Source organism: Neophocaena asiaeorientalis, unplaced genomic scaffold, assembly GCF_003031525.2.
Source record: "Neophocaena asiaeorientalis asiaeorientalis breed wild unplaced genomic scaffold, Neophocaena_asiaeorientalis_V1.1 scaffold87, whole genome shotgun sequence".
Taxonomy (NCBI): Eukaryota; Metazoa; Chordata; class Mammalia; order Artiodactyla; family Phocoenidae; genus Neophocaena; species Neophocaena asiaeorientalis.
In genome coordinates this window covers 891113-905819 of record NW_020175432.1, presented here as the reverse complement: position 1 = coordinate 905819, position 14707 = coordinate 891113, and the positions used below count along the sequence as shown (strand labels likewise).

General features: G+C 50.7%; 1 protein-coding gene across 1 annotated transcript in view; it reads right to left on the bottom strand.

Moving 5' to 3' along the window:
* The window catches only part of LOC112414879 (docosahexaenoic acid omega-hydroxylase CYP4F3-like), a 69927-nt gene extending 63727 nt beyond the window's left edge, over positions 1-6200 (bottom strand). The window contains 4 exon segments of the mRNA XM_024767567.1: positions 14-67; positions 674-818; positions 6004-6134; positions 6137-6200. Coding sequence (XP_024623335.1) covers positions 14-67; positions 674-818; positions 6004-6134; positions 6137-6200 — 394 coding nt within the window.
* Positions 6201-14707: the final 8507 nt, after the last annotated feature.

Below are 14707 nucleotides of genomic sequence, written 5' to 3'. Positions count from 1 at the left end.
CACAGTTACTCACCCAGCCAGGGATTCAGGAAGATGTAGAAAAACATGTCTTTGGGTATGATGGTGGCTGACATGAGAGAGAGAACATGGAGAGGGGAAGGGAAGGACTTTTGGTGGGGTCTGGAGGCTCCCAGGGAGGGGCCTACATTTCTCCTCCAAGCCCAGTATAGCTTGGAATGGGACAATGAACAGAGGAACAGGGAGGAAGGGGGAGGTGGGGGGGACCAGACAAGGTCTACTCCGTAGCACAGAGTAGAGCAAAGGCAGACCCCAAAGACACAACCCTATATGCTTAGACACACCCCAACATGACACAACATGTCCCAGCATGCCTTGACATGGCTCCTACATGTCTAACATGTGCTAAACACCCAAGCACAGCCCAGCGCTCTACAAAATGCCTTTACAGGGACCAAGGACACCACGCTTGCCCCAGCACTCTCTGACCTCTCCTGGAACATCCAACATGGTAGACCAACAGTGTTGAGTTTCCACCATTCAAAACTGAAAAAGTCTTTGGCAACCAGAGAGAGCCAGGGACCTGCCTAGAGTTACCCAGCAGGTCTCTGTCGATACTGCCCATTCCCCTGCTCAACCTGGTCTGTCCAGGAGTGGGAAGGGTTGGGAGCAGGGGCAGGGGAGAAGCTGGGGTGGGGGCTCCTGGGAGAGATACCTGTAGTCTGGAGCAGGGGGGCAGTGAAGTTAGGGTGGACAAGCCACAGGATGGGATAGAAAGGCCCCATCCACCAAAGGTGGACCTCGCGGAAGTAGTGGCCCAGATCTTCCACCAGCCGCATCCCCTCCTCATTGCTCGTCACCTGGGAATGGATGGGAATAAGGCCAGGCCTGGCAGGGGGCCTCAGAAGCTACAACTTCTCACTACATTCCCCTACCCACCACACCCACTCACCCTCTTCTCCTCTTCTACCTGGATTATTGATCTATACTTCTCTCCATCTCACTAAGTCAGCTTCTCTCTGTTGGCTTCTCTTTTTTTTTTTTCATGTCTCTCTATGTACGTCTCTCTGTCCCCTTACTCTCTTCATCCCTGTGTTTTGACAGAAAGAGAGAGAGGAGGGATGGGGGAGAGAGAGAAAGAGGGTGGGGGAAAGAGGTGGGGAGAGATAATGGATGGATGGATAATAGATAGATAGATAGATGATAGATAGATAATAGATGAATGGATGGACGATAGAGAAATGATTAGATGATGGGTGGATAGATGGATGGATAGAAAGGTGGATGGATGGATGGATGAATGGATGACTAGATGATGGATGGATAAATGATGATGGATGGATAGATAGTTGTAGATAGATGATAGGTGGACAGATAGATGATGGATGGATGAATAGATGGAAAATGTATAGATAGATGATAAATGGATAGACAGATGATAGATAGATAGATGTGCTTGTATCTGTGTATATGTATGTTTCTTTTGCTCCATTTATGTATCTCTCTCTGTGTCCTTCTCTCTGTCTCTCTGTCTCTCTCCCTCACTCTTTCTCTGTATCTCTCTCTTTCTCTGCCCCTATTTCTCTGTCCATCTCTCCAACTCCCCATCTCTGTTTCTCAACATCTCTACACCTTCCATGGCTCCCCACCACTCTCAGAATCAATCCCCTGTCCCTACCTGGTCTTGAAGTCCTGCTCTCCCTACTCTCCTCTCCACCTTTTCTCTGCCTCTCACCTGCATCACTCTAGCTGCACTGAACTCCTCCCCATTGCTCAAAAGCCAAGTGTTCACTCTTTCACCTCCAGGCATTTGAGTGAGCTAGTCCTATCCAGAGAATACACTTTCTCTTCTTCCCTTAAAAAATGCCTATTAATTATTCCAGACCCACTTCCAACAACTCTTCCTCCAAGAAACTTTCCAGCGTGCCCAAACAGCAGATGCCTTGCTTCCCCTCTGGGCTCCCCCAGCCCCTGTCTCTCCCTCAGACCCACCCTGACCACACAGGATTAGTGGTATCTCTAATCATGTAGGCCCAAGGTTGGAGGTTCCTCCACGGCAAAGCCTGGGGCTGATTCTCCCCAAGAATCCCCAAGCAATGTCCAGAACACCAGAATGGGGTTGGCAAATAAATGAAAGAAAGAAAAAGATGACCAAGGGTGCCCAAGAGCAGGGGGAGTGCTGGGACGTGCAGGGGCTTCCCAGAAACTTGGCAGGGAGGGGCTCACAGCCCTCGGATGCTTTCACAGCACTCAGTACCATGTGTTCCAGGCGGGCATCTGTGGTGCTGGTAACAGACCAGGCAATGTCAGGGTGGCAGAAAACGATAAGGAAGATGATGGGGCCCAGTCAGATCATAAGTCCCTGGGGGCAGGTGGCCACCAGCTGAGTTAAGTCCCTCAAGCCCTACTCCACTGGGGGGACCTGCAAGCAAGGCAAGGGCCATCACTCTCCAGAAGGACCCTCTGCAGTGGACAGTGTGTGGGATTCTGCACAGATGGAGGGAATCTCCGCTTGTTCTCACTCCTTCACTCTGGGGGAGGGTACTGGAGCCTCTTCAAGTCCCAGTGATGTATCCCAGGGCACAGGGAGAAGACACGCTCTCTGCCCACAGGGAGGATGACTTTAGCTCGAGAAAATGGAGTTTTCTCATCTTGGGAGTGGTTCCAGCCCCAGGGGCGGCCACAGGAGGAGATCCCCATGGAAAAGGTTTGTGGGTAGCCAGGTAGCCTCAGGACTTGTTCCTGGGTTTTGGTCCCACATCCTTTCATGTTCTGGCCCATCCGCATAGCCTTCGGTTCTCTACATGGTAAAGGGTCTACAGTCCTGGGACCTTCCAGCCCTGGCAAACCCCAAGGGACACACGTGAACTCTGCCCATCAATCAGGACAGTCCCTCTCACCTATGAGCCCCTTCTGTTGGTGAGGCTTTGTGCACAGTGCATCCTGTCTACCTATCTATCTATCTATCTATCTATCTATCATCTATCTATCTAGTACATCCTGTCTATCTATCCATTTCTCATAGTACTACATCTGAGCCATCCATCTATCACTCCTGAACCCGTGGACACTCCCATAAGTCATGTCAATTACCAATGAAGCTGAGGCCATATCCCCCAAAAGGGGAAGAAGGGAGGGTTGGTTTCTGGTGAGGCATCCTTTCCTGTCCTTCAGGACACCCCATCCAAGCCCCCGGGTGTTCCAGGTAGGTGAACGTAAGTCTTTTTCACCTTTGTACCCTGCTCCCTCCTCCCTGAGGACCCTGAGGCACTTGATGAGATCAGTCCAAAGAGAGAGAGGGACTCAGCCAAGGTCACACAAGAAGAGAGATTGTAGGAGAGAAGAGCGATTGAGACCAACCTATACAGTCAAGCCCTTGGAGGGAGAATCAGAACTGTGGTAACTTTGTAACATTCCCGCTGCCTCCAGGGCTCTCTGAGAACATCCCAAGACCCATAATCTCAGGCAAACTTTACGATGAGCTTGGGACATACCGTTCTGTGATGAGCTGGTCTGGGGGAGGAGAGGAGAGGAGCTGGACGCTCGTGCCTTTGGCCTTGGATAACAAAGGGAAGTGACGGCAAGTTACCCAGGCTTCCACCACAACATTATCAAACATTTGTTAAATGCCTTCTGTATGTCAGTCCCTGGGCTGGGTCACTGTAGATATCGTGTCTGTCCCCAGAACTACCATCTAGTGGGAGAGATGGATAATAAACAAATAATTGAACAATTAACTATTTAAGCATGAGCAGGGCTAAGCCATAGCTCAGGGTCTGGGGGCGGTGGGGGTCAAGGGAGGCTTAGAGAAGGTAATTATACTTGAGCCGAAAATGGATAAGGAGGAATCCACTGGGTAACCACAGGAAGGAAAGTGCTTCCAGGCAAAAGAGAAACCAAGTAAAGCCCTGCAGTGGGAAGGGCTTTGTTCATTGAGGAGATAAAGTAGAAGCTCGGAGTGACCATGACATGCACAAGGCTGAGGAGGACAGCCAGGATGATCCAGGAAACATTTAGTCTTTATCTCCCGAGCAATAGGGAGTCAGTGAACAGTTTTCAGCCAAAAAGTGGCATGATCTAAACTGAATTTCAGAAAAATCTCTCCAGGGCTAAAGAGAGAGTGGATAAGAGGGTACAACAGTGGCAATGAAGAGACCAGAAAGTAGGCTGGGAGAGGCTTCCTGGAGAAAGATGATGGTGGATGGGGCCATGGGTGACAGAAGATGCAGAGAGGTGACATTGAGGAGAGATTTGGGGGGCAGCACATTAGGACCAGATGCATGGGTGAGAGGAACAAGCAGGCTCAGGGGCCACAAAGTATGGGATGTGGGCAACTGGAAGGATGGACTGGACTGAGGGCAGGGGCAGGGTTGGGGAGGGAGACATGAGTTCAGATTCTGACCAAGGAATGAAGTGTTTATAAGACCCCCCACATGAGGAGAGGAGGAAGGAGCTGGATGCATAACCTTGGGCTCAGGAGAGAAGTGAACTTGGAATTCACTTATGGAGGGAACTGATCGTCCACTTAGGAGTTGGAGCTCTGGGTAAGGAGATGGCCTCAGGATAGAGAGAAGAAGGAGAAGGGGTTAGGATGCTGGGGCTTTCCCCACATGCAAAGGCGGAGCAAAGGAGCAGCCGAGAGGAAAAGGAGGTTCCAGGAGGAAAGGGTGGTCCACAAGCTCAGAGAGCTGCTGGGAGGTGGATGAGATGGGGCCCAACGGAGTCCATGGGATTTGGAGACCTAGAAGTCACAGCCATCATGCAGGAGCATGATGGAGCTGTGGACCAGACTGGAGCAGGTAGAGCAAGCAGAGAAAGGGAGGAAATGAGTAAAAGCATCTCTGTGCACAAGGAGACAGCAGCTCAAGCAGACCAGAGGTTTTGTGCAGAATGAAGTCCATTGGAAATAGGCAGGTGAGGATGTACATGTCACCCCTCTGACCTGTTTTGTGACCTTCTCTAGTATCACCGTGGATAAGAGATCAGAGGCCGTGAAGGGTTGAGCTCACACAAGGCAAAGCTTTTCCAAAGAGCCATGAAGGAAGGCCCAGTTGGCAAGAGACTTCAGCCCATGTGCAAAGGAAGAGAAACTAAGCTAGATGTATCCAAGGAAGTAGGATGGAAAGGAAGCCATTAAACTGGGGTGTAGAGGGGATTGGACATCCTGGCAGGGTCTAGGACAGGAGAGGAGGAAAAAAAAGCAGATGGAAGGAAGAGGGGTTGTGGTCAGAGAACGTAGCCCTCAGATCAATGGCTTTGGAGGTGGCGCCTTTATGGGTGATGACAAAATCTTAAGTGTGATTGTGGCAAAAAGGAGGCTGATGCAGTACAGAGGAAGGGCCTCTGGGGCTGAGGTTAAGAAAGTGGGCCAGAAGCCTCCGCCCAGGAATTTTGGCCATTAGGGCGGAGTGATTTCTTCTGAAAGGGGGAGTGGTTCACCTTTATCCAAACTGGGCAGTGGGGCTCACTGATATGTCTTGGGCGTGGAAGGCAAGATAGGAAAAGGAAGGTGCCTGAGGAAGGGGAGGAGAGACTGCCCACACATCTCCTCCAACCCAGCTGTGCCCCCATGCGGGGAAGATGGGGTGGAGGTCTTAGTTAATTCTTGTGGGGAAGCAGAAGCCCACAGAGGAGCAGACACTGGCCTGAGGCCAGCAGAGATGTGCCAGCCAGGGAACAGGCCTCAGACAGTGGCCCTGAGGAGGCCTCAAGATGAGCAGCGGGGACTGTGAGGCCACCAGGGGACCCAGCTCTCTGCAGCCCATGCAGGGATCCCCTCAGATGTGCACTAATGTGGGGAAGACAGGCGGGAACATGACCCAAAACAGACTTGGGGTGAGGAAAGGTAAGAACATTGGTGCACAGAGTGAACAGAGAGGACAGGATTGGACCCAGTGGGGGAGTGAGGCAAGAGGTCTCCCTCACTTCTCTACCACCCTAGACCCCAGCCCAATCCCAGACCCACAGGTCCCTGAGCCCCATTCCTGAACCCTCAGGAAATCCATCCACTCTGATCCCCCAGACCGTCCTGCTATCCACACTCACCAGGCCCAGGTGACCCCAAAACCAGTTCCGTTTTGGGGGCTGCGGGAAACATTGGAGGCGACGAGAATTGCTGTAGCAGGTGTAGGTCCAGGCCAGGATGCGGGCCAGGAGCCTGGAGGCCCGGCCCAGCAGAGGAGTAGCCATGGGGAGGCTGTCACCAACCCGAGTCCCAGCCAGGACAGGCTCAGCTGCAACATCCTGTAGGGCAGACGCGGTGGAGGGTGAGCTCCTGAGGATGAAGGAACGGGGCCCGATGATGGTGAGCTGTGAGGCAGAGACAAATAGAGGGACAGGAACAAGGGAGAGAGGGGCAGGGATGGTGAGTGCTGGGGACAGGGCAAGAAGGGCTCAGAGAAGGCAGACAAGGTCTGGGAGAGGGGAGGGAGACCCAGAGGGGGAGGAAGGGGAGGAGGAGGGGGAGAAGGAGAGAAGAGAAAGAAAGAAAGAACAAAAGGAAGAAAGAAAGAAAGGAAGGAAGAGACAAATGAAGAAATGCCCAAACTGAATCAGTGGTGAATCAATGGAAGGTTGTCAGGGGCTCCAGTTACGAGGAAACCATCATCCCTGGGGCCGGCTCTCTCCCGGGAGCCACGCTGTCTAGAGCAGCATGCACTTCCTGCCCCAGGCCAGAATCCTCAGCCCCGCCAACACTAGCCTGGCACTTTCTGTCAGAGCAGCTTGTCCATCACAACTTCTTCTGCCCTCCTCCTGGGAGGCCTTCTTCCCTGGTCCGACCTCTGAACTGAGGGAGGCTGGGCTTGGCCGAGTCAGCCAATCCCTGCATGCCTGGCTGCCTCCTCCTCGTCTGGCGTCTGCCCAAGACTTAAAACCGGAGGCTGCAGGCCAGAGAGGAACCAGCTCAGGGTCACATGGCGCAGACACTGCACTCTCAGGACTCAGCACCTCCCACATGGGTTTGTTGGGGGATGGGCAAAGGTGACCCTGAGCCCCCAAGTTTACAGCAGCCCTGCCCTTCCAAGGCCAGGGTGCGACAAGTAAAATCATGAATGTTCAGGTGTCAGGTGAGCAGGGCCTTGCCCAGTCTTGTCCCCAACATCTCCAGGGCTCCTCTCCATGCATGGGCCGGGAAGACGTCATGCACCATCTCTCAGCACAGAATTGGGAAGTTCAGAGGCGTGAAGCCTCTGCCTTCCAGGGCACACAGCCTGGAAGGTGTTCAAGTCCTTCCTCCAAGCAGCCCAGGGCCTAGGTCGAGACATGACTGCTGAAGCAGGAACAGAGAAACCAGCCTGGCTGGGGATTACCTGCATCAGATTCAGGGGATAAAGGGTCCAATCGGAAGAGGGCACCTGGAGGCACGAGGGGTAAGGCTGCAAGGGGCCAAGAGAGAGAACAGGGTCCATACAGGGGAGGGCAGAGCTGGGAGATCCTGAGTGGGCATCCTCACTGTGACTGTGGGCTGTGCCGACCCTCTCCGGGCTCAGCCTTCCCACCTGGGAAATGGGAACAAGGACAAAAGGGAACACATCACATCCAGATCGTGCTCCCAAATTTCCCTGCAAAGTGGTCTCAGCCCCCATGAGGTCTCCTCATGGTCAGCCTCCAAGATGAGGGTGAGTTTGAAGGATGGAGCTGCTGAATGAGAGGATTTGGACAGACAGTGTTCCTGCAACAAACACAATGTTGGGGAAAATGCCCAAATGTCACCACCACCACCACCACCACACCACATTCCCTCCAGGCCTACCCAATCTGGCTTCAGGTGGCTAATCCTGGAACCCTCAGCAAGTTTGGGTGCGCTGCCCTAGATTCTTTCCCTCCTCTGCTGAGTTGGATCCACCTGCTGACAGGTCCATCCAGAGAAGAGCCAGGGGCAGGGCTAGGTAGGTGAGAGGCAGCAGGGCTAGCCAGATAGAGGTCGGGAGAAGCAGAGGGAAAGAAGAAGAAACAGAGGTCCAGAGAGGTGCAATAACTCCCTCCAGCCACACGGAGAAGTAATTCAACAAGACAGCACTAGTGAAAGTGAATCCTGGCATATGATGGGCGCTCATTAAGTGTTTAGGGAAGAAAGAGACCTTTATAGCCATGAACGCTAAGAACTGGCTCCTCAAAATGTGGTCCTCAGACCAGCAGCATTGGTTTTACCGGCAGCATCTAGGAGATGCAGAACTTGGGGCTCCAACCCGCAAAGGTGATGGCTGCAATTTTCTGTCGTTGTCCCCAATAAGAGGAGGAGTTTATTTCTCTTCTCCTTGAATCTCGACTGGCCTGTTACTGCTTAACTAACATTGTGTGGTCAGGCGGTGCCATGCTAGTTATGGGCCTCGAGGAGGACTGGTAGCTTAAGTTTACATTTGCTCTTCAAACACTTCCCCTTGGAACCCAGTTGCCATGCGATAAGGAAGCCCAAGCCCCATGGAAAAGCTCTGATCAACAGCCCCAGCTGATCTCTCAGCCAACAGTTAGTGTCAATTTCCACCCACGTGAGGGAGCCATCTGGATGGTCCAGCACAGCTGAGCCTCCAGATGACCACAGCCCTGGGTGACATCACATGGTACAAAAGAACCATCCATCTGAGCTCAGTCGACATGTAGAATCATAAGAGAAAATAGTCACTGTTCTAAGTCACTACGTTTTGGGAGCTGTTCATTACAAAGTGACAGATCATTGCTGCAGGATTATACCTACCGAATCAGAATTTATGTTTTAACCAGATCCCAGAGATTCTTGTGCTTGTTAAAGTTTGAGAGTCACTGCTTTAAGAGACCTGAGTCAGGCTCTGCAAGATATCTTAGGAAAACTTACCCTGTCTGTTCCCTCAGTTTTTTCATTTGTAAAATGAGGAAAAAAATCTGTACTTGCCAGGTCTGTGTGGCTATGTGTTTATCGGGCATCTACTATGTTCCAGGCATAATTCTAGATGCTAGGCACAGCAGTAAGCACAGCAGACATCGTCTCTTCTGTCAAGGGGCTCCTCTAAGGGGGAGAAGGGCGATGGTCAAATAAATGATCAAGAACGTACCAGACAGTGATAGGGACATGAGGGCTTCCAGGAGGAGGTGACCTTTGAGAGGGACCCAACTGAAGAGGGGGAGTGGACTGTGTGGTTGAAAGGGCCCCATGGTCACAGGGTGAAGTGCCCAGAAGTAGGCACAAGCAAGCCTGTCCTTGTTCTTTCAACACCCACACTGTGTCTGCAGTTACTGAGTCCTTGGGAGAAACAGCTAAGGTGACAAAATTTGGTCCAACATTCAATCCAGAAGCAGGTGTTGAAGATTCCTTCATCATGGCCAAGAACTCAAAACCCAGCAGGCCTCTGGGGCCACTGGAGGGCAGGATCCATCACCCAGGTCTCCCAGCTTTCTGGATCAGATGGTAGAAGGGTAAAGGGAGACAGCATGGGGGGCGGGAAGCCTCAGGTGGGGACACTCTGTTCTGTGCCTGAGCAGGCTGGACTGTCCCCAATGGTTTCTCATCAAACAAGGAACATCTCAGATGCCAAATCACACAAGCCTGGCTTATGGAATGTCCCCCAGCCAGTGTTGGAAGGAGGGGAGCCACTCACCCCCTGCCCCTTCTCCAGGGGTTGTTCTACCCCCATCCACAGCCAGGCAGTGGGCAAAGCTGTGCCAGACTGGCGGGGGCGGTCGCTGTGAGTCACCAGACTTGGGCACAGCCCACCACCCCTCTGAACCTCACTCTTCACATCCGCAAAATGGGCTGATAAAACCTCACATCGGGGCTTCCCTGGCGGTCCAGTGATTAAGAGTCCATACTCCCACTGCAGGGGACACAGGTTCAATCCCTGGTTGGGGAACTAAGATCCTGCATGCCATGCAGCGTGGCCAAAAGAATAAATAAATAAATAACCTCACAGAGAGTTGCAAGAGTCTTACCAGACACAGGCAGAGAGAGTAGGGGAAAGTACCTTTCAAAATGGTATGTGAGTTCAATTACAAACAAAACTTGTAAACGTGTATGTGTGCACATGTTTGTGTATGCATTGAAAAAATCCAGTAGAATCCACACAACACAGTGGAATTGGAGGAAGTAGAATTGGAGTCTCTAATGCATTTTTCATCCACACTGAGCTGCTATAACTTCTATCACTAAAGCACAATTTTAAAAAGAAATAAGGATTTGGCACAGTGAGGGGCACATAGCTGGCACACAAAACAGATGAGCAGTTCTTATTTGGTGTCACCATAAAGACACACCTCCCAGGAATCAGCATGGAGTCTCTCTGGAAGAAGCAGGCAGGCTGCCTGATGGCTGGAGTTTCACCTTTCCTTCCTCGGCTGTTGGGAAGGAACAAGTTCTGGATTCAGCAGAACTGAGTTCAAATCCAAGTGCTGCCACTCACTAGCTATGTGACCTTGGGCAAGTCAATTGCCCTCTCTAAGCCTCATGTCCTCCTCTGTAAATGGAGAAGTGGATTTATACCTCTCAGGTAGTTCATTCCTCAACAACAAAACTGTACTTGACCAACTACTCTGTACCAGGCACACTGCTAGAACTCAGGACATGGGATAAACAAGATAGACAAGGTCTCTGGATTGTTGTGCTCACGTCTGATGAGGGAAGCCAAAAGGAAATAAGACCAAGTCAGATGGTGGTAGTAATGAAGGAAATTAACAGAGTGAGACATGCTAGAAAGTGACCAAGGGGACTGCTCTGGACGGGGCAATCTGGGAGGCCCTCCCTGAGGAGGTTACCTTTGAGCAGAAACCTGAATGACATGGAAAAGTGGGTCATCAATAAAGACCGTCCCCTGAAGCCATGCCAGGACTGTAAAGACCCAGCATAGGGTGGGGCACACCCGTTCGTTCTTAAACATGTTCATTCTTACTTCTGTCCTTAAATGTGCTGAGATAATCAGGGCTGGTGGGGGCAGCAGGAACCAGCCATACTGGAGACCCATAGTGGCTGATGAAATCTGACCCAACTCTCAGCCCCAAAGCAGGTTTGAGATCAACAACAGACAGGCCCCTGAGGCCACACTGAAGGCAGGAACAGCTGGCAGAGTTGCCAGATTCCTGGCCCAGGTGGCAGAAGATCAAACAAACTGGTTTGGGAGCCAGAAAGCCTGGAGGAAAACTTAGGAAAAGTACAGAGGACACACACAGCTAGGAAAAACCACTAGGGTGTATTATTGTAGGCAATGTAGTCATTAATAGTCTCCTTCCTCCCCTTCCTCCTCCTCATCTTCATACTCCTCTGCCCCCCTCTGTTTATTGGGTGATGACTGTTCACAAAAACTAGCCTGACCACCAAGGACCACCCCAAGCCACAGTAGGGAGGCTTGGAGAACGGACCATTGGGAAGTATATTGCTATAAAAAAAAGCCCATTTAGGGCATCCCTGGTGGCGCAGTGGTTGAGAGTCCGCCTGCCGATGCAGGGGACACAGGTTCGTGCCCCGGTCCGGGAAGATCCCACGTGCCGCAGAGCGGCTGGGCCCGTGAGCCATGGCCGCTGAGCCTGCGCGTCCGGAGCCTGTGTTCCGCAACGGGAGAGGCCACAACAGTGAGAAAAAAGACCATTTGTCCCCCTCTCCTCCCCAAGTGGTAGATTAAAGATAGCAGCAAACTGTTTGCTGTCCCTCACCTTAAGAGATTGTGATGATTATTTTTTTTGTGTGTCAACTAGGCTAGACTATAGTACCCAGTTATTTAGTTAAACACTTACCTAGGTGTTGCTGAGAAAGTGTTTTGTAGGTATAGTTAACATCTACAGTCAGTTGATTTTAAGTAAAGGAGTAAATTATACTCCTTTACTTAAATGTAAATTGGCCTAATGCAATCAGTTTGAAGGCCTTAAGAGCAAAAATTGAGGTCTCCCAGAGAAGAAATTCTGCCTCAAGACTGCAGCATGAACTCCTGCCTGAGTTTCAAGCTGTCCTACAGATTGCAGACTTGACAGCCCTCCCAGAATTGCATGAGCCAATCCTTAAAATAAATATCTGTATTATATATCTTAAGACAAATATATAAATCTCAAGACATAAATTTACAGATAAGATTTATATCATATAGAAATCTTAAGATAAATATATATGTATAAACAGAGGATAGATGTAAATAGACATAGATAGATAGATAGATAGATAGATAGATAGATAGATAGATAGATAGATAGATACTGTTCATTCTGTTTCTCTGAAGAAGCCAGACTGATACAGAGGTAAAGTCTAATTCCCCTCTCCTTGAACCTGAGCTGTCCTCAGTGACTTTGGGGACTTGGGAATCTAGATCATAAGAAGCCTTGCAGCTTCCTTCAAGTCCTCTTGGAATACACCCTCTTGGACCCAGCTACCATGTTAAGAGGAAACCCAAGCCACCCCACGCTGAGAGGAACTGAGGCCCCCAGCCAATAGCCATTACCAAATTGCCATCTTGGAAGTGGATCTTCAGCTGCTCCAGTGGAGCCCTATCCAAATTATAAGTTTGTAAGCAAACTAAAGTTTGTCATTTTAGACTACTAAACTTTCTGGGAGTTCATTATACAATAAAAGTTCACAAACAGATATATTTCCCAATATATTTGGAGTCCTCAAAAAATAGTTATGTGTACATAATGTTTGTACATACATTGAAAATGCTCAAATACACAATTTTTTAAAACTAAAAAAAATCACACCAAACTGCTGGGCTGGGGGTTGGGGAGCAGAAGCTGAGTGGAAATTTTTCCCAGGTAATATTTGGAGAGAGAGAGAGAGAGAGAGAGAGGAGATAAATAATAAAGTGCTTACAACAACATTCTCTGACACAAGGTCAGCACCAAGCCTGGTGTTTGCCATTATTTCTCTCATTTTATGACAGAATGAGGACATAGGCACCAGGCATGAGCTTTGGGTCCCTCTGGTACACACATCAGGGACCTTACTGGCTGTTTACAAGCCCCACTCCGTTCATTCCCACAGCACTTAGCAAGGAGAAGGCTCCCAGGAGGGGAGAAAGCACTGGGTTTGGGGTCAGAAAGCGCAGTCAAAGCCCACCTTTGCCCACTCTCCAGCTGTGTGACCTTGGGCAAGCAACTAGCCCTCTCCGAGCTTCATCTCCTTCTTGGTAAAAAGGGCATAAGCCTAGGCCTATAGGAATTAGAGAAGTGAACCCATGTATGTGTCTTAGTTTGGGTTCCCTGGAAGTAAACTCTGATGCAAAGATTCGAGTGATAATACTTTATTTGGAGGTGTCCCTGAGAAAAGAAATTAATTGTAAATTGTTTCCTTGGGAGGTGATTCCAGGAAATGCTAGTAAGATACTGGGGAAATGAGACAGAAAAGGGAAGGCAGCAGGTAAAGGGTGTTTTATCAAGGAAGTTCCCACTGTGGGCACCTGGGGCTCAGTCCCTCTGGGAGATAGCAGAGAACATGCACCCACCAGTCCTCCAACAGGGCTGCTTCCAAGGGCATTATTTCTCCAGAATGTCCTGCCTGCTGCAAGCAGAAGGGAGGGAGGTTTGGACAGCAGCTCCTGCGATGAACACAGTCTGATGTGGACAGTGACAGTCATTTGGTGAGTGAGATTCTCCTCTCCTCTCTTCCCAACACACCCATCCACACACAGCCACACACACATGCACACACCGATGCATGCACACACAATCTCACACACAGCACACATATAATCACACACATTTTGACTCTTACACACATATACTCACATACTTGCACACACATGCATGCTCACATATTCACCCAAATGCACCCCAACATACCAAGTCACACAAGACTGAGCGTGCACACACGCTCACACACACACGCCGAACTAGTGGAGACCGGATGCCTTAGAGCCTGTTGTTCCCGGGCCCTCCTCCCCTCCTCCCTGTCTCTTTCATTCACCATTACAGCCTTTAGCGGAAAGTCAATCTACATTACAAGCATGATGATCCTGTAAAATCCACATGACAGGGGAGAACGGAGGTGCAGAGAGGAGCAGTCACGTGCCGAGCCCACGGCTAATAAGGTGCAGAGCCGGGGTTTGAACCCACATGTGTCGCCTCCCAAGGCAGAGTTATTTTTGCTGGTGTCTGACGGAGTTGCAAGGGAAGGTGGGGTGGGGAGAGGCCGGTACAATGTTTAGGGAATGATGCGCGCTTGGAGACCCTGAGTCCGGACGAAGATGTGGAAGGGGCAGCATCGGCAAGAGCCGGGTGACTCCTGTAAGGCCAGGGATCGCACGTTTCCCACTCGGTCCGCGAGCAGCTTCGGACAGGAGATTCCGGCCGACGATCCCACCACGCGCCACCTGGGGGCGCCCCAGGATCAGCATCCTAGGTTTGCCTTATCTCCTCCACGCCCCCCCAACCCTACCCCATCCCTGCGGACACCCTCTTCTGGGCAAAGAGGGGCTAGGGACCCAGCCAGGACGAGGAGCCCGAGAGATGGGGTAGGAAAGAACTCAGGGCCCCCTCTGAGGTCCCAAGGATATCGCTGTAGGACCTTAGGTGAGTCATTTCACTGTGGGGAACTCAGTTTCCCCCTCTGTTAAATGAGATAGTGACAGTACCCATTTCATGATAAGAGTTCCCTTGAGAATTAAATGAGAATATCTGGGAAGGGCACACAGGAAGCATTCAATCGATTCATATCTCATTATTAACTCTGGAGACCCCTGGGGCTTGGTCCTTAAACCCCTCCTCTGTATACACACACACACACACACACACACACACACACACACACACACACACACACACACCAGATGATCTCACCCAGTCTTGAGGCTTTTAAAACAACATG